At 38.6% G+C, this 25,460-nt stretch overlaps 1 protein-coding gene across 6 annotated transcripts in view; it reads left to right on the plus strand.

The window, feature by feature from the left end:
* The window catches only part of SVIL (supervillin), a 144,121-nt gene that overhangs the window by 68,944 nt on the left and 49,717 nt on the right, over positions 1-25,460 (plus strand). For 4 of the 6 annotated variants that reach the window (XM_030008287.2, XM_030008285.2, XM_041122267.1 and 1 more), the window contains 6 exons: positions 6,953-7,019; positions 12,255-12,346; positions 17,789-17,846; positions 17,980-18,131; positions 18,552-19,230; positions 24,106-24,189. In XM_030008287.2, the coding sequence (XP_029864147.1) occupies positions 17,839-17,846; positions 17,980-18,131; positions 18,552-19,230; positions 24,106-24,189 (923 nt within the window). In that variant the 5' untranslated portion in view covers positions 6,953-7,019; positions 12,255-12,346; positions 17,789-17,838. Of the gene's footprint in view, positions 1-3,872; positions 4,092-6,952; positions 7,020-12,254; positions 12,347-17,788; positions 17,847-17,979; positions 18,132-18,551; positions 19,231-24,105; positions 24,190-25,460 lie in introns of those variants that run through there. The other 2 variants (XM_030008286.2, XM_030008289.2) reach the window with 2 other exon arrangements.

Here is a 25,460-nt window from a genome sequence, read left to right on the forward strand (position 1 = left end):
GGTTTTCTTTCCTCTGCATTCTTGAGTTTTTTTTTTTTTTTTTTTTTTAGGCTTCTTTAAACAGCTGTCATGGGCTTCTTTGATGTTTGGTTTTATGATAACTGCAAGTCACAACAAAGTATCTAGTTCTCCTTATCACAGAGGAACACTTCTAAATATAAATTCTTAAGTGATCAAAATTCAGAAAGAAAGAAGACTTGATCTTGGTGGGACCTGATTCATAACTCTTCAGTGCTTTGGGGTTGGCAGCCCTGTAAGTTGGGAACAGTTTTGCAAGCTGTTTAAACTCCAGCTTTGATTATAGTGATTAGTTTTGCCAGACAAAAGGAAGATATTTTCCTTCTCTTCCTGTGGGAAGCTTCAGAACAATATTTAGCTGCCAGCTGGTCTTTCTTGAGCAGTCTCAGATTTGAAATGTATGCATGCTTAACCTCTAGCTTTTTGCCCAGATGACTGCAAACTTAACTTCCAGCTGGGCTGCCCCCCTTTCTGATGGCTGAACTGTTGTTCTCTCTTTGTTTGCTTATGTTGGAGACTGCTAATGCTCAAGAATTAATGATGGCAGAGGAGAAGAACATTACTACCAATTTGTAACGCAGCCTTGATAATGTAGTTTGCCTGAGCGTTCTTCTAGGACCTGGACACTGGATCTCTTTAAAGGACAAAAGACTCTTCCTCCTTTCCTCATCAAGTATTTGGAGATGTATTTCTTTTCTTCTGGGAAAGACTAGCTCTTAAACTTGCTGTTTCCAAACAAGCAGCAAAAAGCTAAATCTAAGACTTATTTTCTTTATACCGTTGCTTGACCCTGCTGCCTTACTGTTTTTAGCAAGGTGTCTTCTCCACTGCCAAAGCTGGTTAAGGAATAGCACAGAGACAGGTCTTGCAATATGTGATCCCTTTCTGATGGAAAGGAGGGAGGGAAGTTGTCAGTTACCCACAGTTATATCTTAATGATCTGTGTGAAGTGCATAGTGTTGGTGTAATACCCTAGGGCTCCAGCACCTCATGGCTTTAAGAGTTTTAATATTGGAAGCAGTGTTGGCACATACCCCTCGTCTTGTGGTGATGCTGAACAAACTCTGGGGTCACAGATTCTGTACAGTAGCACAGTTTCAGTATTAACAGTAGTGATGTTAATGTGAATTCACAGATACCATGCACAGAGCAATGACTGGTGATCACCTTCCAACCTAAAAGAGAGCTTGAAGCCAAACTCTAGTGTATGGGTAGGCTTTTTTTGTGAAGACCTTGATACAGATGTTGCTTTTATTGGATATTTTACTTTCTGCTATAATAATTCTTTTTGGTCCCATGAGTTGGCACCTGTATTCTTGACATGCCAGCCGTACACAGTAGGGAAAGGTGTCCTACTTGCACCAAAGCCTATCACAAGTATTCCTTGTAGATGATAGCCAGAGCTGTTGGAGAAACTAGCTTCTTACTGTGTTCTGTAAGTAGAATTTGAACGGCAAAAGCAAGAACCCATTTAAAATATACACGTTTCTGAAAGGCACTCTAGAGTTTTTCTGTCTTTCTGCAGCTCTGTGTGCTTTACCTTCTGCGCCTTGTTAACCAGGAGGATGCTGAGGACAAAATGTTGGCGATGATGTACAGCAGAGGGGAATGTGGGAGCCTGACCCCTCCCTCCACAAATACAAACACACCCCTCCTTTCTGTCATACAGGACATTGCCAGACACAGGGATGACAATCGAGCTGAGCTCACCTCCTTTGTTAGCCAGAAGGGTTGATCCCTTTCTTGATCATAAGATCCTGTGCCTTTTTCTTTGTTCTGGCACCTCCTGAAAAGCATACCCAGCAAAAATAAAAAGGAACATTTATTACCAGTTTAGTCATCTGACTGGGTCACTAGGCGAGCAGGACCTAGCACAGGTCCTGCAGAGAGAAACGGGTAGAACTGTCTTTCTTGGCAGCCATGAACTATTACATCAGCTCAGCTGTCAAGTCTAACTTCTCCTTCAACCTTGCTAAAGACTGCATCCATCAGATTTATCAAATGACTGTTATTTATCTGTGCTTCATGAGAAACAGTTCCCTTACTGTGTACCAGATGAGTTACAGGTGCTTAAAAATACTCCAGGTAGTAATGTCTCTATTCACAAGATCAAGTAAGCAGTCTTTACACAAGCAGGGTTCAGAAAGAAGAGACATTTTCAGAACTGGACATCTCTTTTATTGGTATACCCACACAAGACATTGGTCCAGAATGTCTCCATTAGCTGTTACCAGCAGCTTCTTTGTTAATTTCTGCACTGTCTTGTTTTTGTGTTTTAAGCACACCTGCACTTATGTGTAGGCCATAAAGTGGATTTTCAAGTTAATGGCAAGTTTGGACCCATGTTGACATTACATTTTTTTGTTACTACTTTTGTATGTGCTAGGGTCAAGTATAGACGTAGGCCTTCGCAGCTGGTCAAGAGACCACAGCAGTGTTCGATTTGTGTTCTATGGGTAGTGCTGTGAAGTGGTTAGAATGAAATGCGAGAGCCAGTAAGATTACAGGCAAAGAAAAAAATGTGGTACGTACCATCAAGTATTTCTGAACAGAGGATGTTACTTGATGAGTCAGAGGCTTCAATGTCATGTTCATTGTGTTGGGTGACTCTGGTTCCAGGGAGCTCTGGACTGTTGAAAGATCGGCTAATAAAAGGTGCTTTGGTTAAGGTGACTTGAACATTATTAATGTTTAAAAATAAATAAATGAATACAAATAGTAGGGGCATTAGACAAGATGGAGTGCATATTCTTCTATCCATTGCAAGAACTTGTTAGCATGAAAAATAGTGTTTTGATGATCTAGGCTAAATACAACTTCATGGTGAGCCAACAGAAATTAATAGGTTTTTGATAGATTATATTTTTCAATTGTGGTTAAGCAGTCTCTTTCACAGCATCGTTGCTTATATTTTGCCTGTACATAGAGGTTCCCAGCATGGATCAGGGTTGTACCAGATATCATAAAAACAGGTAAGAAAAGTCAAGAACTTCAGCCTTGTGTTTCTAGGCTACCTTTTCATGGTCCTGACAACCCCAGCCTGGTGGTAAGTTTTCTACTGATAATAGTTGAAATCTTTTTGAAGGGAAGAAGTATGTTGGAGGGAAGCTAGTAAGCAGTTACTGCCTTTGGCTGGATGGGGTTAAGTGCATGGACCTGTTTCAGTCACATATTTAATGCTTCTTTGTGTGAGTGTGTTAGACGATCAGGTAGTTCAGTGTGGAAGATTGAGCGAGGGTTATTACACTATTTCGAACAAATACTTCCAGGCTTTCAAAATGAACTATAAAGGGTTCTGACTCTTCAATCCAAAATCCATCAGAACTGTTTAATAAAAAAATATGGTAGCTAGACAGTACTTTTGTGCAATTTTACACCTTCTGTCTCAAATTAAAATATTTGAAGCTATGGTGTCTGTTCTTAAATCCCCACCCCCACGAGTAATTTTGCTCATATGTTATCCATAAATCTTGTCTGTTTTAAATGTTCCAACTAATAGTTAGGCAAAATATTTAGCATAATGATATGATTAACGGAGTCCATTTTTTTGGCAGCCTGGATGCTTTTTTTCTTAAGCAAGCATTGCAGTTTATCCTGATTAGAGATATGAAGGAATTATTCCTGTTCTTGGAGGTTGTTTGGTTTGTTGTTTTTTTTTTTTAATATGAAGATCTAGGGGTTCTGCATTCATTTTGCAGGAATATAATGTCTGATTTGGCTGGATCTTTGAAGTGGTAATACTGTAAATCTCCCAATCACAATTGCCCAATCTGTTTTAGCATTCATGTGCCTAATTTCTGTTTGTAATCTGATTACTGGCTTGAGCTGCTCCAGCTTGCAGCCTATTGCTATGCATTTACTGTACTCCCTGGGACGCAATAGCCTGACAGCTCCAGTCCTGTGCTATGAAAAATCTCTACACGATATTGCTAAGACAGGCCTAGGGCTGTGGCTGGTTGAGAATTAGCTGCTATTGTAGTTTCTCTTTGCCGAATCCTTTGTTTGTGCAACCATGTTCAGAAATCCTTGGATCTCCAGCTATTTGGGAAATGTTAAATACTCAGAGGAGCAAGGTAAGAGTTCCAAGTAGATAGAAGAAAATGCAGTTCATTTGTGTGTGTTTAATCTCTCTCGTATATATGTATGCATGTGTAAATATTGTTTGACTGGATCTTCTGCAGCTACGTTTAGCTACTTTAGCAATCAGTATGCAGTTAGTCACCTAGGCTATTTCATTATTTTCTAAAGGACACTTTTGAAAGATCCGATTAGATGGATCTTTTAATTAGCTTAGCTTGCCACCGACTCAGGGCCTTTAAATATACTAAGTAACACTGGAAGGTTGCATCTACTTTTTTTTTTTTTTTTTAATTCAGCATTTTTAATTTCCTATGTATTAAATTATGGATAGTGGTTTTATCTGGTAGTTTGTGCCTAAGAGGGAGGGGGACTAGACTGAACAAATGGTTAAACTTGTGAGCAAGCTTGATTTATACTTCAGTAAATATACTCTTAATTTTAAATACAAATATTTAAAATTGTTTTAATGTGGTTACGAGAATGTTTAGAATTCTTCAGTGAAAGAAGGAACAAAATGTTGTTGCAAAGATTTTCCTTCTGTGTATCAGGTACTGTTGAGGGTGGGTTTTCTTCTTTAAATTAACTATTGCATTAAGACTGTGTTAAACTGACGTTTCTTCTGGGGAGATGTTTATTTTCTTCTGAAGCAGAGTTGTTTTACTTTTTCTCCTGTGTTTGTATTTAATTTTAAGACTTCCATATTGTAGTAAGTAAGTTTTATTGGACTTTAATCCCTCCCACATGGGGTTTAATTTGAACAGGAGGAAATACATAAAATATCAAAACTGTGTAACAGAATATAATTGTCTAGTTGGGTTTCTGTGTTTGGGGGGGGAAGAGAGGAGCCTGCCCCTGTGAAATACAGCAGTTCTAAGATGTTTTTGAGGTATTATAGATGTGGTATATATGAATGTTACTGAATGTGTTTCATGCGTAGCAAGAGTTGGACTGGCTTGTGTACGCCCTCTTAGCAGCCCTTCTCCCTCCCTTCTCCCAGTGAAGCAATGAAAGCTACTTTCTTTACTTCTCATATCCCCTCTCCAGTTTTGGCTAGGGTGGGGAGAATTTCTCTGTGGTCTACTTGTGGTTTTCATGGTGGACAGCTGTTTTAGTGCCAAAAACTATAGGATGGGTTATATCCTGTTAGAACAGCTATAAATTTAAGATATGCCTGGTTCTGATTAGCTAAGCTGATACTGAGCTGGGCTTTTTAAGTTACTGCATACTCTTCTCACAATAATGTAAATCTGGCCTTTTTAGAGGGTACTTATGGCATAGAGTATTCTTTTTAATGTTGTAGTGTAAAATATAATGATTTATATACTATTCATACTGTTTTTCTTATAATACTCTGTTTTGGTCTAACAAGACTTTTCAGTGTAATCTGTGTGTTTTACTCTTCATTTACTTGGAAAGAAAAAATGAATGTTAACAAAAACAGGAAAAAATTGCCTATTAAAGTTGAAGAATGCTATTAGCAAAGCAGCTTGAAATCTGCAGTAACTTGTAGCAGATGCCTAAAAAATGCCTTTTTGCACATTTTAAGCCTCTTTATCAGACTATTAAAATTGTCTTTTTTCTTTAACTTTTTTTTTTTTTTTTAAATCTGTTTACCTGGAGGGGTGGCAGAAAGAAGTGGAGAGGAGGGTGAAAAGTTTTGAAAGGCTGCCTAGATTTTAAACTATTTTGTATAAGCAAAAAATATTTTTTTGCCGCTTAGCTCTTCTTTGAAATAGTTAAATCTCAGCTCTCAGGTAGAGTAAAAGGGATGCTGCTACTTTTGAATCGTTCTGAAGTTCAGCTTGTGTAACATTCAGGTCTGTCTTTGCAAAATGAACACTGCATCAGTGACCAATTGTTTATTAATTTAGGGTCTTGGGGTAGTTGACAATACACATGGGGACGGACGGCAATTTTCCCATCGTGAGTAAATTAATAGTAGCTTCATGTGTTTTTCAACAGCAGTCATGGACCAGGTGCTCCCCTCCTTCCGGGCTAGCAGTTCTCTTAAGGTCTCTTAATAGCATCCTTATTGCTGAATGGAGGGAGGTGGTACTTGGAGCACTAGTCCCCCTTGCCACTGGTCATCGTTTAGATCCTCTGGTGATGCTCTTGACTTCAGAAATGAAAAAGTTAAATCTGGGTGGGGAGAGGGGAGATTGCCCATTGCTTGTTATGGTTCACAAAGGTTTGGGAACCTAGTGGCTTTGTAATACATACTTTTTGAATATAAGGCTGCATCTGACACAGTTTTGCTCTCAGTGTAAACACCTGTTCCTTTCTGAAAGTAAGCATGTTCTAAGGCTATTCAGAAAAAAATGGGAGCTTCCAAACAGTAGACAACCTTTAGAAATATTTCTGTCATAGATGGTGTAATACTGTTGTTGCAACAGATCCTCAGCTGGGCATCTCCGACTTCTGCAGTGAATATGCAGTTTTTGTAGTATTGCTAGGCTGCAGCCAAAAAGGCTCTTGCTGCTTGCAGCATTTCTCATTTGCAGAGTGCTTCGTGAACATGTCTACCACCCATTTTATAAGCTGGGAAACTGAGTCAAGGAGTTTAAATGATAGCCCCAGGCTGCAGTGCTACACCATGAATACTGGGATTAGAACATGGCAGTTCCATAAAGTGTTGATGCTTTTGATATGTTTACTGTCTGTACTCATTTTTGCAAGGCTTTGTTTTATCACCATCTTGGACATGCCAGCTTATGCTCCTTTGACTAGAGGGAAGACCTTTGTGCAGTCTTTTCTAGTGGAAAAGGGCTATGACTGGAGACTATAAACTGATTTCCTACAAGTTCCCCATTTATTAAAGCATCTTCACTATGGTGTGGTTTTTTTCATTTCACAGATTTTGACAAAGGAAACTCAGTCAGATTTAAACCTTCCCGATTGCTCCAAAGGAAGAGAGCATTAAGGTAAGGTCAAGTTTTTCTTGCCTAGTGAAGATGACTGGTTGCATGATTGTAACTTGCAGCCATTGCTTGAATCTATGTTTATTCTTTTGTCAGGGAAAATTATTATTGGTCCTCTCGCAGGACCAAGCTTTGGCATAAAGCAGATGCTCTGAACAGGTATTGAAAACACCAACTGCCTCCTAAGTAATGTGCAAATTTATAGCTGGCATTGCTAAGGGAAAAGTCCCACTGTGCACTGAGCCTCCTGCCACTGCAGTGCCCATTTTTCCTTGCATGGCACGGACACAGTACAGACATTTAGTGAACCAGCTTGGAAAACTGATCTGTCTGAAAAAGACGGTGGCTGAAGCGGGTGAATTAATTATACAGCTGTGCAGAGAGCTTTGCCAGCACATGAGAGGGGGACACCACAGAGATGAATGGAGAGGTGACGTTGCTGCTTCCTTGCAGGGCCATGCTGCCTCGTGTCTGCAGTCTTAGGGCAGGGTTCCACAAGCCTGAGTAAGGGGATACAGTTCACAGTTAAGCAAGGTGGCAGGTCACATTCCCTCTCACTTCCCGTCCTCACTCCGACTGCTCTTGGTGTCTCTTGGTGTCCACCTTTCTGCTTGCTGGACTCATTCATAATGGTGCAGAGAGGAGTTAAGGAAGTTGGGAACTGACTCTTGCCTCAGCAACCAGCTGTTTTGTTGGTTCAGCTGCACAGGAATCCACCAGCCTTAGGCACCCAGCCTCACATTTCCAAGCATCTTTTCAGTCAACGCACACCTTCTGGAGCACACCTGATTCCCTGCCATGTTGTTTCTTAGGTATTGTAGAGAGAGGGAGGGAATAGGTGTAGAAGCTGCACTGTGTTATGGAAGGCAGGTAGGGGAGAGTAGAAATGAGAGTAGTAGAAAAGGATGTGACTGTAGAATGGACTTTTTACCTAAGAGTCCAGGGAAGGAAATTCTCCTGGAGTTAAGGAAAGAGAAGGGAAATGAACATGAAGCACCTGGCTGGCAGGTATGCAAGTGGATTTTCATGCATGTATTTCAATCACAAAATCTCAGGATATCATGTAGCTTTAATCCAGGTGGCAGGGCAGTACTACCAGTGGCATTTGGATCAAACTTCTGCTTGATTTTGGGCATGTAACTAGGTTAGTGGGACAGCTATTTGGAAACTGTATGCTGCTGCTGCAGCAGCAGATGAAGTTTTCAGCCTGGAATCCCTGATGTATAGGTGCAGCCCACACTTACTTTGGAAGTTGCAAGAGCAGTGTAACTACTGAGACTGTCAAATACTCTACTAATGCCACATTATACATTGGTTTTAAAGAAAAACTATAGAGGTTGTGAAATATTGTTGCCTATGTTTTAATAGGAATCATATGAATTCCTGAACATTGGAGAGTATGATGAGTTTGTTGGGAACCTGAGGCCAAACCACACACAAATCGTGTGCAAAACAAACTCCAGGGACCTCATGCTGTTGATTGCATTTAATGAACCATGATCACAGGCTATATTTCAGGCAAGCAAAGGAGAAGTTCTTCTTTCAGTATCCAGGTTTAACAGGGACTTTAAGAAGAAAGATTTCTTGCAAACTTCTAAACTTTATTTTTCATTTAGAGAAACCCACGTATGTCTTAAATTATTTTAATAATGAATGTGCATGGCCTACCTGTTAAGTGCAGAAACTCCTGGTGCTGCTGCTGCTCGGAATCTGCACCTAAATTTATAGCATGACTTGAGAAATTAAGAAAAGCAAAGGTGAGTAGATGTAGTTGTGATACTTCTAGAACAGGGTTGTGTATGAGTTTGAAAGTACAATATACTTGGCAATCCAAGTCTGGCTGGCTCTGCTTGAGCAACTAAATTGATGCTGCAACTGCTCCTTTAGCAGAGAAACTAATAAAACAGGGAGACATCTGGATAGATCCCTTTGAGGAAACGGGGAAGTCTTGGTGAGGAATTACTTATGAGCCTATTTTTTTAAAACCCTTATGAGTAGTGTCCTGTAAATTTTTTTTTCTTTTTTTTTTTACACCTATTTGGAATTGCTTTAACATCATTCTGACTCAATTTAGATTCCTAATGAATGTTCTTATTGAATACTGTGACATGTCCTAAATATGCCTGCTTTCATTTTTAGAACTAATTTTATATATGTATCTATAAATACCCAATTGTTTGGCTTGACTGTGTCATCTTCAGAGCCGTGCTCTGTCTCTGAATTCTCTGTGCAAGTGAAAGCAGTGTAATTGATACATCAGTTTAAAACGTTTTGTGTTTCTAATGTGCGAATAGTTAAAACAAGCAATGCCACCTGCAGCTCTGTGAGAGAGAGCAAAAATGCCTCTCAAGAGGAAAAACTCCTCCATTGTGGATAAAATAGTCAGTATATTAAAATAGTTAATAATTTAAAAGTAAACAAGTAAATAAAGTTGACAATCTGTCCAGAGGGAAATGGAATATGAAAGCATAAGGGAAACTGTGAAGGGACTTTCACAAAAGAGATAACCTGTGATGCTGTGTAGTCCAGCAAGGGTTAAGATTAAGAAGTTTGTGGTTATTAAAAGAATTTTAATGAAATCTGCCAGTGAGCAAAGGTTGGAAGCCACCCTCAGTACAAAGGAGGAGGGAGCTCACATACAGGAAGAACTGGATGACCTTGAGGAGTAATAGAAAAAGGATGTAATGTAATAATACTAAGTGCACTGTTGTGCATTGGGGGCTGATAAATTTTTCTGTCACTTTTCTGCAACTGATGAAAGCAAAGCCTTGGCATATTGGTTTCTCATGCAGGATTGACCAACCAGTATAGCGTAGATATAAAAAGGCAAATGTGTTGTGGATCCTGGCATTCATCTGGCTAGTCATATAATAATGCTTCCTCTATTAAAATTCCTATTTTTATAAGGCACTGCTAAGACCCAGGTCTGGAATCAAGACTGTCCAATTCTGGTCACCATATACAAAAAAAGATGACTTAAAACTGGAATAACTAGAGAACATTTTTACAGATAATCAATGAAACTGAGAGACTGTCTCGAGGAAGCTGAGTAGATGTTGAAAACTTCAGTTAAGAAAAATAAGTAAGCTAACCAACAACACTGGCATGAGAACAAATAGATGGAAATTCAGTGAAAGACATTTAGACTGGGTTTAGAGGGTCTCTGGAACTCCCTGGAGTTTGGAGGAAGGGGCAGGAGTGAACCTAGCTAGTTTACAGTATTTAAAAGTTTGTTGAGGATCCGCAAGCAATCCAATAATACAATTCTTTTTAAAACCAGCAAGTTAGTGCCAGTCCTGATCCTGTATGATTTTACCCTTGGAAATTCATATGGGACTGAGGCATAGTTGTGGATGTTAGTGCACAGTTAATTTAAACAAGGATTTTGCTGTATGAGTGAATGCTTTTCTGTACAAAGTCCCATGTTTATGGAAACTTAAGGTGTTGCATTGTCACAAGCTTTATGGAAACAATTGGAGATGCTGCTAAATAAAGCCCAGGTATTAAGAAGTCATGAGCTGGGTCCCTTTTGAGACAAGTCTTAAGTAATCAAATTGATTTGACAAAATAAATTTGGGGTTTGATTTGTAGCCTTAGGCCAATATTGCATTTTTCAAACTCTTCCTCAGCCAAGAGGAGTAGAAACTGCTTTCAAATGGAAACTGGGAATTACTCCACTTAGGGGTTCTCCAGAAGCTGTGTCTAAGAAAATAACATATTGTGAGGCTAATAAGAATCACGAGTGTTGGCAATGTGGGGTTAGGCATATAGAAACATGCGGTTAACTGTCTGAGTCTCTGCCCAGTCTCAGATGACACACGCACCCATTTGCCTGTGGCTGCTGTGTGCTATTTTTTTATTTTATTTGGTTTTTTTTTAGTTCCATTAAAGTGTTGTCACCCTGTAAGGATACACAGTTTTCTGTAATGGACAGCTTATTGCAGCTTTTCATCTTCTATTTGCTATTTTCTGTAGTGGCTAACACTGCTTTTCTTGGCAGTACCTGGAATAATTTCTGTAAGTGCAGTTGTTGGAGACGATTTGCAGCAGGTGGCATGGTGCCTGAATGTGACACAGCCCAGTTTCTTTATTGTCATTTCAAGGGCTTTATTCTCTCCTCAATGTCTTACAAAGGAATATTATTTATAAACCATAAAGAAGCAAATACTTCTTGGAGTTCATGTAAAATGTTATTAGTCATTGTATGTTAAAACTCTTCAAAGAGCAATGTTCTTCTGAAATAGTAAGTACGGAATTTTTTTATTTTTTTTTTTACCAGTTTTTCTTTTCTAACCAAATACACTTGATGAAAGGGTATTCAGTTCTTTAAAAAGCCATTTAAAAACTGTCCTAAGGAAGGATTTTCCAACACTAAGGCTGTGCAATTTGTCTTGCCAGAATGACAGTAAATCGTATGGCACATCACTACCATGGCAAAATGAAGAGCCTGGTATCACTGTGGGGATTTGTATCTGTTACACCTGTCTACATAGTTTACCAAAGGTTTTAGGACTAGTATAAGTTTTCTTATGCCCGGTTGGGATAGTTTAGAAGTCATAATGGCAGACTACAGCAGTTCTCTATTTTTAGTAATTGGAGAGAAAAATCTCACTTTGTTTACCCACAAGGAGGAACACTTCGTCAAAAAAAGTCTCTGTAGACATTATCTACTTTAGACCATTGTGACACCTACATTTTACAATTAAAATTTGTATATTTAATGAACATATTTAAAGAAATATTTTGTTCATCTAAATGGGCATTTTTGCTGTTTTGAAAAGACAAGGTATGAAACTAAATGGTGTCCTGCTCATATTAGTGTATTATAAGCCATATAAGATCCAGAGATCAGTGCAGTAACAACAATAGGGCAGTCATGCAGAAGACTTCTAGGTGGAGTGTACCATACAATACTGTATTTGATGAAATATGTTTTAATATTTATGGAGAATCATTTGATATAGATTATTTCATATGTAATTGCTAGGAGAGCATTTTGAAGGCAGTCTCCAGTCAGTAATTTAATGCAAAAATGTGTCACAGTCAGTTCCAAACAAGTTTCAGATTGTTAGGTTTGGCTTTGTGAGTTTCTTGGGGTTATTTCTTATTTCATTCTTGTGGAAAATACTTTCTTTGGTATCTCTGTTAGACTCTCTTGCAGTAAATTGGTTACATCTTGGCTTTATTTGATTTGTAGCAGAAACATCCACAGTTCTGTAAACCAGATGTTGCTTTCAGTTTTCAGAAGGAGTTCTCATTTGAAGATAAAGAAGAACTTGCAAATAGCACAAAGGATATTGATGCTAATCTCTTAGCAGTACTTCCAAAAGGTAGGTACAGGAGACACATTATGAACACAAGTGGTAATTTAACAGCATGTGAAGTTTAATCTGTGCAAGTGCAAGGCACAGTTAAAATCACTTAGACACAGATGTTTTGTAAATGAGTTTTCTTTTCCCTGTGAAGTACGTGTAGGGGATGAAACAGGGGATGAACCACAATACTCTTTTACAAGGCTTTGTTACATCCCTGCTTCATAAAGTTCACCTTTTTTTACCTAGCTTTCAATAGGTTAAGCAGTAGCTGAAATTCAAAACTTCAGTGAGATTTCTTTGTACAGTTAGATTAATACTGAATTCAAAGGTATTAACTTGGCTTGTAGTCAAAGCTCTTTTCAGTCCCCTTTGGTGATCGGTAGAATCACTGTGCTTGCACAACCAACTGACTACACACTGAATTTTAGTCTTGCATGCTAAAGAACCTGCACTACATATGGGTTTGGGGATTTTTGTATTTTTTTTAAACTTCTGTCTTAGCCTGAATAACTTACAAAGAAAACATCAGGTCCATCTTTACCTTTTGACACAGTTGAGGTAGAGCCGAGAATTAATTCTCTTGAATTATTCAGAGGAAATCACAATCTGCTTGGAAGTAGTTCTTGACCACTAAAGGGTGACATTTGACTGAAGAACTACATGTAACTGGCATAAAGATGTTCCCTTCACTCAGGGATGTTGTGGATCTCAGAACTTTGATTAAAATTGTATGTGTGTTCTAATGGTATTTACCCTTTTCAGACAAACTACAAGGCTAATAGGTGCGCTAATCCCAACGTAAAGGAACTGGGTTGCTCTTTTAATGTCGTTTGTTGCAGAGTTCCTTTAGAAAGGAGCCCTTCTTCCAGCATAACATTTAAGTGATATTTAAGTGATGTGCTTGCTTTTATGATGTAATTATTGCAGATGTTCAGAAAGACGTCATTGACACAATGATGTAATAGAGTGATATGCATTTATAGAATACAGACTTCCAGAGAGCTCTAGTCAGTAAGAATACGTAGTCCCTTGTTATTCCATATACTTAGCCTTACAATCATGCTGGCCAACAAGTTAATTGTGAGAGCCTTCAATTGAGAAACCTTCTCTGTAAGTTGCTTCTCAGTGAACTAATTTCTATTCCAAGATGTGTCTATTTCCTAAGAAATTATTCTCATAATAAAGGCATCAGATTTGGTGAGTGCCAGACTTAAGAAAAAGTTAGCAGTGGGAGCTATGGTTATATTCTGAGGGGAATACTTGATGCCAAACACTTTCTGAAAATCCAGGTTATTTTTCCCATCTAGGGCCTAACTTTGATCCAGATTTGTATATGTTGGAAAATCAGAGGAATGTATTTAATTTTCAACTGATACAGACCTAACTGAGGTTTAAAGAGTCTAGCTGAAGTCTCACACATTACTGCCTGCAGTTAAGCATTGAACATGTTAGTATGCATCTGCTAGCATAAACAATAGATAAATGCTTCTCCAGCCTGGTTTGTAGACCATCATCTTTCCAGGTGAGGAGAGGAGGAGGTAGGAACGAGGCTGGTAGGCTTCACTATTGTGTTAAATTTTCCTCAAAATGAAAAATTGTATACCTGCGTTGCAATGGTTATTTACCATCTTTGAGAAGTTAAGCCTCTGACAGGTAAACTTTTGATCCATGTCTATTCAGGCTTCACAAATGTATGTGCTTACTCCTACTAGGGACTTTTATAAGGCTTGATATAGTTTTTACAGCTTCTGTATCTTAAAAATAAAACCACTGTCACATGCCTGCAACTTTATCCACATGTATCCCCTCTGCAGTTATCAAAGAGGGCTTTCAGCAAAAACATATTTATATTCTGTAACAAATGTTTCTGAAAGATTTCTGAATTCTGTAAGAAATCATTCACCTTAATTTAAGGAATTTGTTAAACATTTTTATAAGGTGCACTCCAAATGTGCTTTTTGGTTTTTATTCTGGGACGAGACATGGAACAATACTCCTTTTGCTAAATACTTGTATTATAAGGTAAATTCTGCTCAGAAGGTCTACAGTTACCAAAATTAAGATGCTTCTTGACAACCTACCTTAGAGGGTATCCTACCATAGCATCCTACCCAACATTCTAAAATAAAGCTGTTTCCTGAACTGTGGCTGTTCTTCCTGTTGCCCTTAAATATACTGACCGACAGTGCTTACAAAGTCTGTTGGCATGAAGTAACTTAGATAAGCAGCTTTTACTGTGAAATTAATTATTTTAGGCTTCTTAGTCTTTTCTTGTGTGCTGAATCAGATCTTTGTGCTACCTTTTAGGTAGAAGTGTTGTTATTCTTTAACACTGTCATGGGTGTCTTTGAAATGGTGTAGTTTCTGATGGTCATGTGGAAAAACGTCCCACAAACAGATGGGAAATTGGCACCAACATATTCAAATTGCAAACTAAAAAAGAGAAAGAAACCTGATCACCTAAGCTTGCAAGGGCCAACCAGTGTCCTTGGGAGTGAAATTTCTCCAACTGGCTTTAATGTTTTGAAGTCAAATGTTTTATTCAGCAAAAAGAAATCACTAGAGTAGACGACTTCCTGCATTTTATCTTCTTTTTTTGCTTTTTTGTGCTTCTTTTCCCCACCTCCCCAGAAGAAGAATATTGCTGAAACTGCTTTCACAAAAAAAGCTCTGCAGATGTTGGCCAACCTAGCTGAAACTACTGTCTGGAATCTCAAGTGTGGAAAAAGTGTAAGGCAGCATAGAGTAGTCCATGCTATTTTTGTCCCATCTTGTTTGGGAAGGTGTTGGAGAGATGCATCATGAGGCCAGTGTTCTTTTTAGGACTGCAAAGCAGTAGTAGAATCTCTGGAACTTCAGCTAACACATAGCAAGAGGGTGTTGAGCTAATGTTGCTGGGAGTTCTTTGGATGTTCCACATTTCTTGTATGCGGATGACTTATAGTCAAGTTTCTTCTTCTTCTTTTTGGGGGGGGGGGGGGGAGGGGAGGGGGGGAGGAAGAAGACTTTAGTATATGAAGCTATGCTTTAGAGCTTTACAAAAGCTGTGTAAAAGACCTGTTCTCTGATGATGGTTTTAGGGACTGTATAAATCGGTGAGTAGGGAAGAAAAATGATGAGGATTTGGATGGAATGTGGTTTTATTAACTGTGAGCTGTGGAGGCCTTTGACCTGTCTGAAGTGGCAGAACAATTATGGGGTTTCTTTTGACCATTTTATGTATGTATAGCCAACAGATGGAACAGAAAAACTCTAATAGTCAGAGGAACAAACTGAAACAGCAGTAGATTTGGCAGAGGTGAGAGCAAAGTATTTATGGGAAATCATTTCCTTTGGTGTGAACATTAGACGAAGGTTGGTTTCATATGGATAAGTTCTCTGTTTAATACAGTTCCACTGCTAGCACAGCTTAAGTAGGCAGGGCAGCAGCAGGAACTGCTCATGCCTTGAGAGAAAAATCTATGAAAACACAATGTAAGGGCTCATCTTTGCTTTGGTGTTGGTTCAGGATGCAAATTTTCCATTGCCCAAGTCCAGTTCCCATCTGTCTCCAGAGAGCTGTGCCTGGAGCTTACTGACTTTCAGTGGCTCTCTTGCACTGTCAACCTGGTCAACAGCATAGGCTTCAATCTGCTTTGCCACAGATGCTGAAACTAGGTGTGGAAGAGGTGTCCCTTGGGTTAGCACTGTTAAGTAGCTGCATACTTAGCTACTCTGCACTGCTAGTTGCATCAAATGTGCATGTATTAGATTTTTTTTATAGCGTGATCACAATCTGAGCTAACCTGGCTTGAGAAATTGAAGCAGATAGCTTGAGTCTGCTTTCTGTAAAAATGTAGACTAAATGAGTTGTTTTGGAGAGTGGCCCAGTTGATTTCTTTCCCCTGTTAATTGCACATTCTCAGTAGGCACTCCTCTGTAGCCTCAGATGCTCTATTCATACCTTATTCATTTGCTTCTCTTGTAGCCATGATCAGAATACATTCATTTTTGCCGATCCAAGACATTTTACCTGGAGTCCTAGTGGCTTTTCGGCACGTAAGGTTGATATGACAGCCAACATCAATAGTCTCTGTCTGTATCTATGAAGTATAAGCACTGATACTGACTACAGCAAACTTCCTGGATAGTGTCAGCTGAGCTGAACCCCTGACATAGCTATGCATGTAAGCTCTTGCAGTAGGGGAAAGGGAGAGAAGGTGCATCTGACCTTTAAAAGGGTGATGTTTCAATAATGTTTATCTTCTAAGCATCTAGAGCGATGAGGTCTGGTAGGGAAAAAAGCTGATAGATTTACTTCTGCAGTGGTGTGGAACAGTGTCTACTAGGCACTCCTGACTCATCAGGCATTTCTGATGGCAATCTAGGGCTGATTTAGCAGGCTGTAGACTTTAGCTTACTTTAACTTTTGATCCCTGGGTCCACAGGATCAGAACCCTGGAGGTGCGTTGCATCAGAATAGGCGCACACGGCTTTTAGCACTACATCTTTGCCAAGGCAATGATGGGGGGGGGGGGGGCAGGTGGTGCTAGGCACACACACACCCCCTCTCCCAGTCCACTGCATCCTTTGACAGCCTGTATGATTTCTCTTCCTGGTGGTAAGAAGTCACACCACACTTGTTTATGTAGCACTCACTGCTCCAGTTTGCAGTGGTTTGCAAACACCACTGGTAACTGCACATATGTGTGTGTGTGTGTGTGTGTGTGTGTGTGTGTGTGTGTGTGTATATATATATATATATATATATATATATATATAGGGATTACTTCATCTATCATGCCTCCTCTTGGTTCACTACTATTTTGTGAACTGTGACAGCTGCATACTAGCACATAACCACCAGACAGTTTAGGGGGAGAGAAAGAAAATACATCCAATTAAAACTACAAGGGAAAATTAGCAAAGTAGAAAGTGATTAACCATACTAGAATATCATGAGGGTACATGGTAATTTTCACTCCAATCATGAGTCAGCGAAATTCTTGGGATTTGCTCAATATAGTGGAGTAGAGGAAAGTAAGGAATAGGGGACACTGTTTCTCTTTAAACATAGTCAGTCCCCAACCTTTGTGTAGACAGGATAAGCAGTAATTCCATACTACCTGGTTTTGAAACTGGTTACTGTAGTGTGTAAGCCTGACCTCAGCTAATCAAAATACAACTTGCCCACTTTATACTAGATCTTGAAAACTGCTAGGATGGCATAGCAGATTCTAGCTTAGCTTGGAAGTACCTGGAGGGGGAGGACACCTTGGTGTTTACGCCTATATGCCTAATGCACCTTTGATAACACAAGCTTAATAAACTAGGAAAATGAGGAAAATGCTTGTTCCCCAATAAAAGCTATTTCAAACTTCTTAACTTTGTTCCTTCTTATTCTAAAGCATTTAGCAAGTTTCTGTGAGTTTCTGAAACCTAGTAGTTTATAAACTGTATAATCTTTTGTTGTCTCAGTTTCAGAATTAAGAAAACTGTTTGAACCAAACAACCAAGATTTTTTGGAAATGAAAAGGTAAAAAAAAAAAAAAAAAAAAGTCTTTGGCCTGTAAAACAAAACACACAGCTTGTTTTGTTGCCTCCTCTTAGAAACTCTCCCCTCAAATCTTCAAAGATGCCTGATTTCACATTTTTCACATCTTTTTCAGAAAAGAGAGAATAGCTAGACGGTTAGAGGGAATTGAAAATGATACACAACCTATGCTTCTGCAAAACTGTCCAGGATCAGTCACACACCGTTTACTAGAGGAAGATACACCAAGATACATGCGTGCAACTGATCCATACAGTCCCCACTTAGGTAAGTAGTATGTATCAGTCAATCTTGCATTGCTGAATTACTTCATGTTTACTACCCTGTCATTTGTGCAGTACATGGAGAGGAGTTTTATAGAAGAGCTGTGGTCAGCAGTTTTTTTTTTTTTAACTTGCCTTTTAATTTTCTAGTTGTCTTATTTGAAAAAGGTTGATTATCCATATTGTTTTAAAACAACAATAATTTGATATGAGACTCTTAAAGAATTATAACTAATACACATTCCTTAATCATTTTTATGTGCTTTTGGAGACATAAGTGCAAAAATGTAATGTGTCTGTGCAGTCACTAGTACACTTTGATTTGTAAGAAAATGGGAAGCTTTTAGTTCACTCGATGTGAATGGTGGGTAGGGTACTTGGAGCTTTGGGATGAACTTGCTCATATATGTTGTACTTTTGACAGGAAGATCAAATGAAGAGGAGGAAACTTCGGATTCTTCTGTAGAAAAACAACCCAGATCGTCCAGATACCGAGCAGAAATCACAGGAGGTAATACAGAGCCCTTGTATAGTACAGGAAGCATGGATGTCCAGGAACTAGAGTCAAAAGCAGAAAGAATAGCTAGGTACAAGGCAGAGAGGCGGCGCCAGCTGGCAGAAAAGTATGGATTATCTCTTGATTCTGATTTGGATTCTGACTACTCATCCAGATATACACGGGCAAGGAAAGATCCTGACAGCATGGAAAGAAAGGGAGTGAAAAGTGAAAGGCAAAATGATGAAAACAAGGACAGTGGCTCCCTATATTTGTCCAGGACTGAGACGAAGGAGTCAAAGAGTGTGATTTCTGAATCCAAAGAGTATTCCAGCCATGAAAAAGATGGTGTTCCAGATAAAGAAGACCTCTCAAATGATAAGAGTGATAGAAAAACAGATGATGACAGTGCCATTAGACAGGCTTCTGACCCTTCAACAACATTGGATAGTTCTGTCTCACTTTCTGGACGAGAATCTTCCTCTTGTAATGAAGTGCCAATATCACCAAAGCAAATCCCCAGAGAGTCCCTTTCTTCACCAAAGCGGGCAGCCTCACCAATCCATTTGCAGAATGACCAGCCCTTGCACAGTAACATCAGACAAAAGTAAGCATGATTTTTATTTGTTTGTTTATACAGTAGATTCCTTTATCTTAATCACTTTCGTCAGCAATGTCTACAGTATTTATGAGAATGTATTTATTACCCTTGAAGAATGTATTTAGTGGGTTTGGATGTCTCAGACTGGATTGGTTGGGTTTATTGAATCACAATGTGTTTCTGATACAAGGAAGCAGCTGTCTATTTCTGTGGTTAGATATGTCCTTGGTTTTACTTTATATTTATAGAATTTATGCTAAAATTAGGCCCTTTTGGCAGAGGAGTGGAATAACTGATGATTAAGATATTTACACAAACTAGAAATTGAAGCAGTTATGGTTCTAAACCTTCTCGAGTTTGGTTTTTTTCATAACCTGTTAGAGCAAGCCTTTAACTTTTTTCCTCCATATCCTGTAATTGTTTGGGTGGGGGTTTCCAAGTAAAGACTGTTTCTCAGTGAAGATTTGAATAGCTTCATGATGGCTTCTGCCAAAACAAAACAGGTCTCAGAGTTAAAAGCTGAAAAGTGTCTTGGGTCAGTTGAAATAATAGTTGATTTGTTTTTCTGCCATGAAAGTGTAAAAACCCTTTTGAACTGTGATAGTTAATCTTTCAGGTAATATCAGGTTATGTGTGTGAAGGGGCATAGGGGAGAGTTAAAATTCCATGCTGAATTTGGAAAAGCTAGCCTCCCTCATTGTATACTGAATTACTTCAGACCTGACAATTCTATTCCAGTAACAGGGTAACCAGATTCTTCCAGAAGGAAATAAAAAATAGTTTTCACTAATTTCACATTGTACTTTCACACTGTAGTGCAAAAACAGACTGTCAAAGTGTTATCATGACTGAAAACAACATGTGACTTAAGTATTTTTTAAAAAGGATGATTTTCTTTAAATGTGACTCTTTAATTTCTAGGTAGGTGGATGGATGGAAAATAGTAACTGTAAAAACTTAAATTAAAATTTGGCAGCTAAAAATTATGTAAATTGTAATGAGAACTTAATTGTAAACACATCTGCATCATGCTGAGCAGTGCTGACTCTTTCTAAAAAACTGAAATGAACTGGCATAAACTGAACCGTTTATACATTTTGGCATTTTTCGCAGTAGGTTCAGAAACAACCTACCTTGACCAGACTTCTTTATCCTTCCCATCAAAATCACAAAGCTTGATTCTTATTTGTGGTGGCCTTTCTTATTAATTCTCATAAGGATACCTTAAAGTTTGAATGAGGAAGCAATCTTCCACGTCAAAGGTTAACCACCTGGTGGATTGATTAAGTCATCTATTTACAGTGCCTGTAAACTGCTCAGATGTACTTAGCCTTCTTTTTTGTTTCACTTTATTGCATAGGACACACCGGTAGTAGTCTCTTAATATTTTTTTTTTCATAGCTTTTCATTATTCAGGTGACTCCTAATCCTGTTTACCTTCTTTTGCATGGATACGTGACTATATGAGCTATCATTGGACTCTCCCAGTTAAGCCAAAATTTTAAAGGAATATTGTCATTTCAAAAAAGCAATCAGAGGGAAAGTAAGTCAACATACTTAGGAAGTACTATTTTACATTTCGTTTATGTTTTAAGCTTACCATTCTGCTACTACAGTAAGGAAAATAGTCATCACAGGGTCATCCATACAACTGAGACCAGAGTTGTACTGAAACTCCTTGAACTGACTACATTATTCCAGGCTCCAAAAGACTTGTTTCTGAAGCAGTCTCAACTCAGATACTACAAAATATTATCCCTTATGTTCAAATGCTCAATTTGAAATAAATCTCTTGACTAATCCAATTACTGATAGGAAGGAATATTGGAGCAACGGACCTTTGGCAGGTTGTTTTCTTTGTTTTATAAGGTGAAGGAAGGGACAAAGTTTTCAGCCTTAAGAAAGCAAAGAGAATAGCCCATCAAACTTTATAGCCAAGAATGTGTCTACTGCAGTGTAAAAAGGGGGTTTATCTTCTTTACTCTTATAAAGCAATCCTAGTCCCTGTTTCTGTGAGAGGAAACCAATGAAATACTGAACAATGAAATGCCTCCTAGGTTGTTACCTCTTCCAACTCAGGAGAAGCTGTGCTGCACACTGCATTGGTGGGGTGGCAGTTGCCCTGGTGAAAGAGCACACTGGCTATAGAGAGACACCTGAATCTGCTCATTCACAGATTAGCCTTTAATGTGGAGAAATCTGGTCTCCTTATAAAGCTCACTTTTCTTTAGCTAACAAGTGTGTTTCTTCTAATGCAGGTCTATAAACCAGTTACAAGTTCAGACTGAGCAGGCTGAAGGCATTATCAAATCATTCACAAACTCCAGCTGTTTCTTTAAAGTTGCCTGTTCTGGCATTACCTATTTTTTAATAATAAAAGATGCTGCAGAAGTTGGACAGAAGAGAAATAATTAAGGAAACAGTGTTTTTAATGGGGGCATACATTTTCATTTGTTAATTTATATGTCCCTATGAGATCTAATGCTGTGTGAAACACTAAGGGATCCACTGTGTTTGGCAAGCACTGGACACAGGCCCCTTCTGCAAAGTTTTGCTTTTTTTGAGACTTAGTTGTTCTCTGTTTCCAGATAATGAAATGGTAAGATCCATTTTCAGGTGGGTTCTGATGTTTAGGACAGTTCCAGAGTTTAAGCTCCATCCCATTTGTGGTATAGTTGTTTTTACTTCTCTGCTCTGCAGTAGTGCCATACTAACAAATGAGAGACTGGGGCAAAAGCAGCAGGAATAAGTCATAACTTAATACAAATTACTGACTGCATTATCACTGATTTCAGATTCTTCCTGGAGGAGGCTTGCGTCAGTATTTGTGTAAAACAGGTTTCCCACAATTACTGTCTGTCTTATCTTTTGAAGGAAATCATCTGCACCCGCCAAGATGCGGTGCAGCTCTTGCAGCAGCCAAGAGTTTAAACTTGGGATTTGGTCTGTTGTTTGGATATGTGTGTAGGCAGTAGGTGGTTTTTTTAAAGGCCAAGTTGCCAAGAGCCCGTTCTTCATTTTAATACCCCTGACAAGTTCCAGTGCCAGTGCACACTCACTGGTGTGATATTCAGAGATTTAAGGATAACCTCTCAAACTCTTTTCCCTGTTTTAGTGGTCAGGAAGTCATTGCCTATTTCCATGCAGTCTGTTTAAAGTTACTGTATGCCAATCTCCTATAAGGCCAATTGCACAAGCAAAATAAGGGCTAACGCCAACTTTCCAGGTGGCTGCCATTTTGAAGTCAGTTCCACATTATATAGGTTGCAAAATTGTTTTTGTTAAATTTAAATTTGCTGAGTTCAAATTGGAAAATAAATGCAGCTTGCTTTGGAATACATATGAAAGCTTTCTGCCTTCAATCCTAAGAAGATTTAATAATTAATCCTATTATCCATCACTGAGAAGACAACAAAGTGCTGAGAAGGTATCATTTGACATTGTCTACATTTGGCTGCTGAAGTGGCTGATTAACTCTAAATTCAAAACATGGCTTGTGTTCTTCTGACTGCTCTCTTCAAAGGATGAATGATCAAGAACAAATAATTGTTCCTTGGGCCATGCCTACTATAAAAATGTGCCAAAGTGCACGTTAAGAGACGAGAAGGAAGTTTGCTTGCTTCAAAGCAATTCCAGCTACTGGGTCAGCTCCTGTGAAAGGTTTTTACCTCCTATTTGGTCAGTTCTTTTAGGAATTCAAAAACATTTGGAAAAACAAAAGGTGTTTCAACAGTCGGTGTTTGACTCTGTTCTAAGCTTGATTTGGGTGAGATGACAACTGTAGGTGAGTTCTCAAATTTAAACTTATTTGCAGTAAATGCACTGTTATCTTAAGAACAGTAGTTGATTTGACCTTTTTCAACTATATTTATTAAAAGACCAGATAAGAAAAATTGAAGTAGATGACCCAGAGCTTAATTTGGGATTTTCATCCCAAATAGCTCTACTGCAATGCGAGGAGTTTTTTCAGATGTAGCTATATGTAATGGAAAGCAGCCTGGCCACTTGTCACCTCCAGGGAGTTTGTCTGTAAACATTAGTGTGGCCTGGCAGTCTGTGCTTGCAAGGTTAAAAGTATTTGATGTGATCTGTAGATGAAGGTGGGCTTTAGGAAAGTATTTGAGAAACTGTATGTAGGTAGTCTGCAAACACCCTTTCTTGCAGGCTTTTAAAAGTTTGCAGTGCTCTTACTTCTTTTTACGCTTTCAACTCCAAAATGGAAGCAGAATAAAGTCAAGACAAGATCAAACTAAGGGTTACTTTGTTTTTTAAGCTTTTCCTTTCCTCTGTCACCCAGTGACACAGCACTGTGAGCTAACTGGGTTTGCATTTCTGAAGCTTTTGTGATAGAGGGCTACAAAAGGAGAGAGGGGTTCCAGATGCTCCTGAGAATTTCTGAGGAAGTATGATGTAGCCATCTGAATTTACAACTTCATTAAATTCATATTACGACTTCATTTTGGACCCAGCGGTCTTTACCACTTTAAATCACAAATTAAAGGAATGGTTTTAGCAACTTTTCCAGGTGTCCTTACATAAACTCTTCAAACTGACCTGCAGTGGCAAATGGCAAAAATAAGATTGTGTAGTTGCTTTCACTTCTCAAATTCTGGACAATGTACACTTGGTAAAGTTACATTTGCAGAATATTTAACATTCAGAACACTGGTTTTAGGTGTTTGTGGAATTAATATGATAGTTTGTTTCACAGTTTATCACCTTTCAATTTGATTAATGTGCTGTGCTTTTATTTTCATGAACAGTCCTATGTAATTGAGTAATTAGAAAACAAAAAAAAACAGTGGGGAGGGAAGATTGGGAGAAACAATGGGAGCATGTGTTGAGATCTCAAAAAATTACCTGAAGTTCTGTTTTCTGTAGTAGTGCAGGGAAAGCAAAACCTGAATGGTTTCTTCAGAAAGATTCGGAAGGGGACACACCTTCACTTATCAGCTGGCCCTCCAGGTATCATAAAACGTAGCTGTGTGACTAACAATCAGACTACAAACCTCCCCTATCTTTCCCTTTACTCTGTCTTTATTTAACACTTTACCTTTCTAACTTGCTTCTGTTAAAGCAAAAATTAAAGTGTTGTTTCTTGCAGATAAACAGCTGTTGAAACTTTTCTGAAGCATCTGCTTTTATTGTAACTTATAACCAATTGGTATTTAGATGACAAAGTACAAATGCCCCTAGCTTCTTCCACAGCTACTATCATTCTGGCTTCCACTAATTTTTATAACTTCTTATTTTATCCCTCTTTGTACTCTGCAAAACCAGCAGATTTTTATACCACACAGCAATCCATCTTAGCATTGCCTACAGTTTAATTGCTTGAATTCCAAAGGAGATTGTACAAAGGAAGTAAAAAATTTATATTGAAAAGTAAAGCAAGATCTTGATCAGAGCTACAAGCAGCTGCTTTCTCCCAGTTTGGTAACATACAGTTAGCCTACCACGAGAAGCGTTGCAGGAAGACTCTTTTCCATGTTCCTGATTAAAGTAATTCTTATAACCCAGTACTAACATCAGTGTGGATGTTCTGCAGAATGCTTGGTACATGTAGTTTAAAGAATCACTTTTTCAGACTGAATACACTTTCTATGCTTAAGTAACTTTGAGAAGTTTCCCTGATAAGTGCACCAAACCTCAGAGATAAGAAATACCAAAATATTAGAAAGGTTGGTGTTTCAGATAACTCTGGATATCCTGAATTATTCTCTCAGATACTCATTTGCCTTTTTTTTCCTAAACCTTGCTTTTTTTTAATAATGTAAACTCCAAAAAGTCTGTTGGTAACAAGTCTGGAATTGGACATACTTTGAGCTGGGTTACTTTCAAATAAAGAGCTAGTATCCTATTGTACTTGAGTTTCTCTCCTTTCTCAGAATTAAAATCAATTTTTTTATACCCATCTGGGAGGGGAGAAAATACAGGGCTTTCATTTTTAATACTGTGTATGTGATATTTACAAACACTTGCCCTGTAAGCTGTCCAAACACTCGGTGTGGCTGTAAAACTGCTGGATAGCTTACCTGCAGTTGTAGTCATAGAGCAAAGGCTGCCTCTGGCTGCACATGCTTGCCTTCCATTAGTGCAGTTGCATTAAGTGTCTAAAGGTAGAATACAACTCAGTTTTGCATGGATGTTACACAAGTCTAGAGGTGTTTCTAGAAAATACACTGAAGTAAGGTAACTTGTGGGGAACATTCCTGTAAATTTTGCATGTTCAAATG

Source organism: Aquila chrysaetos, chromosome 3 (assembly GCF_900496995.4).
Source record: "Aquila chrysaetos chrysaetos chromosome 3, bAquChr1.4, whole genome shotgun sequence".
Taxonomy (NCBI): domain Eukaryota; kingdom Metazoa; phylum Chordata; class Aves; order Accipitriformes; family Accipitridae; genus Aquila; species Aquila chrysaetos.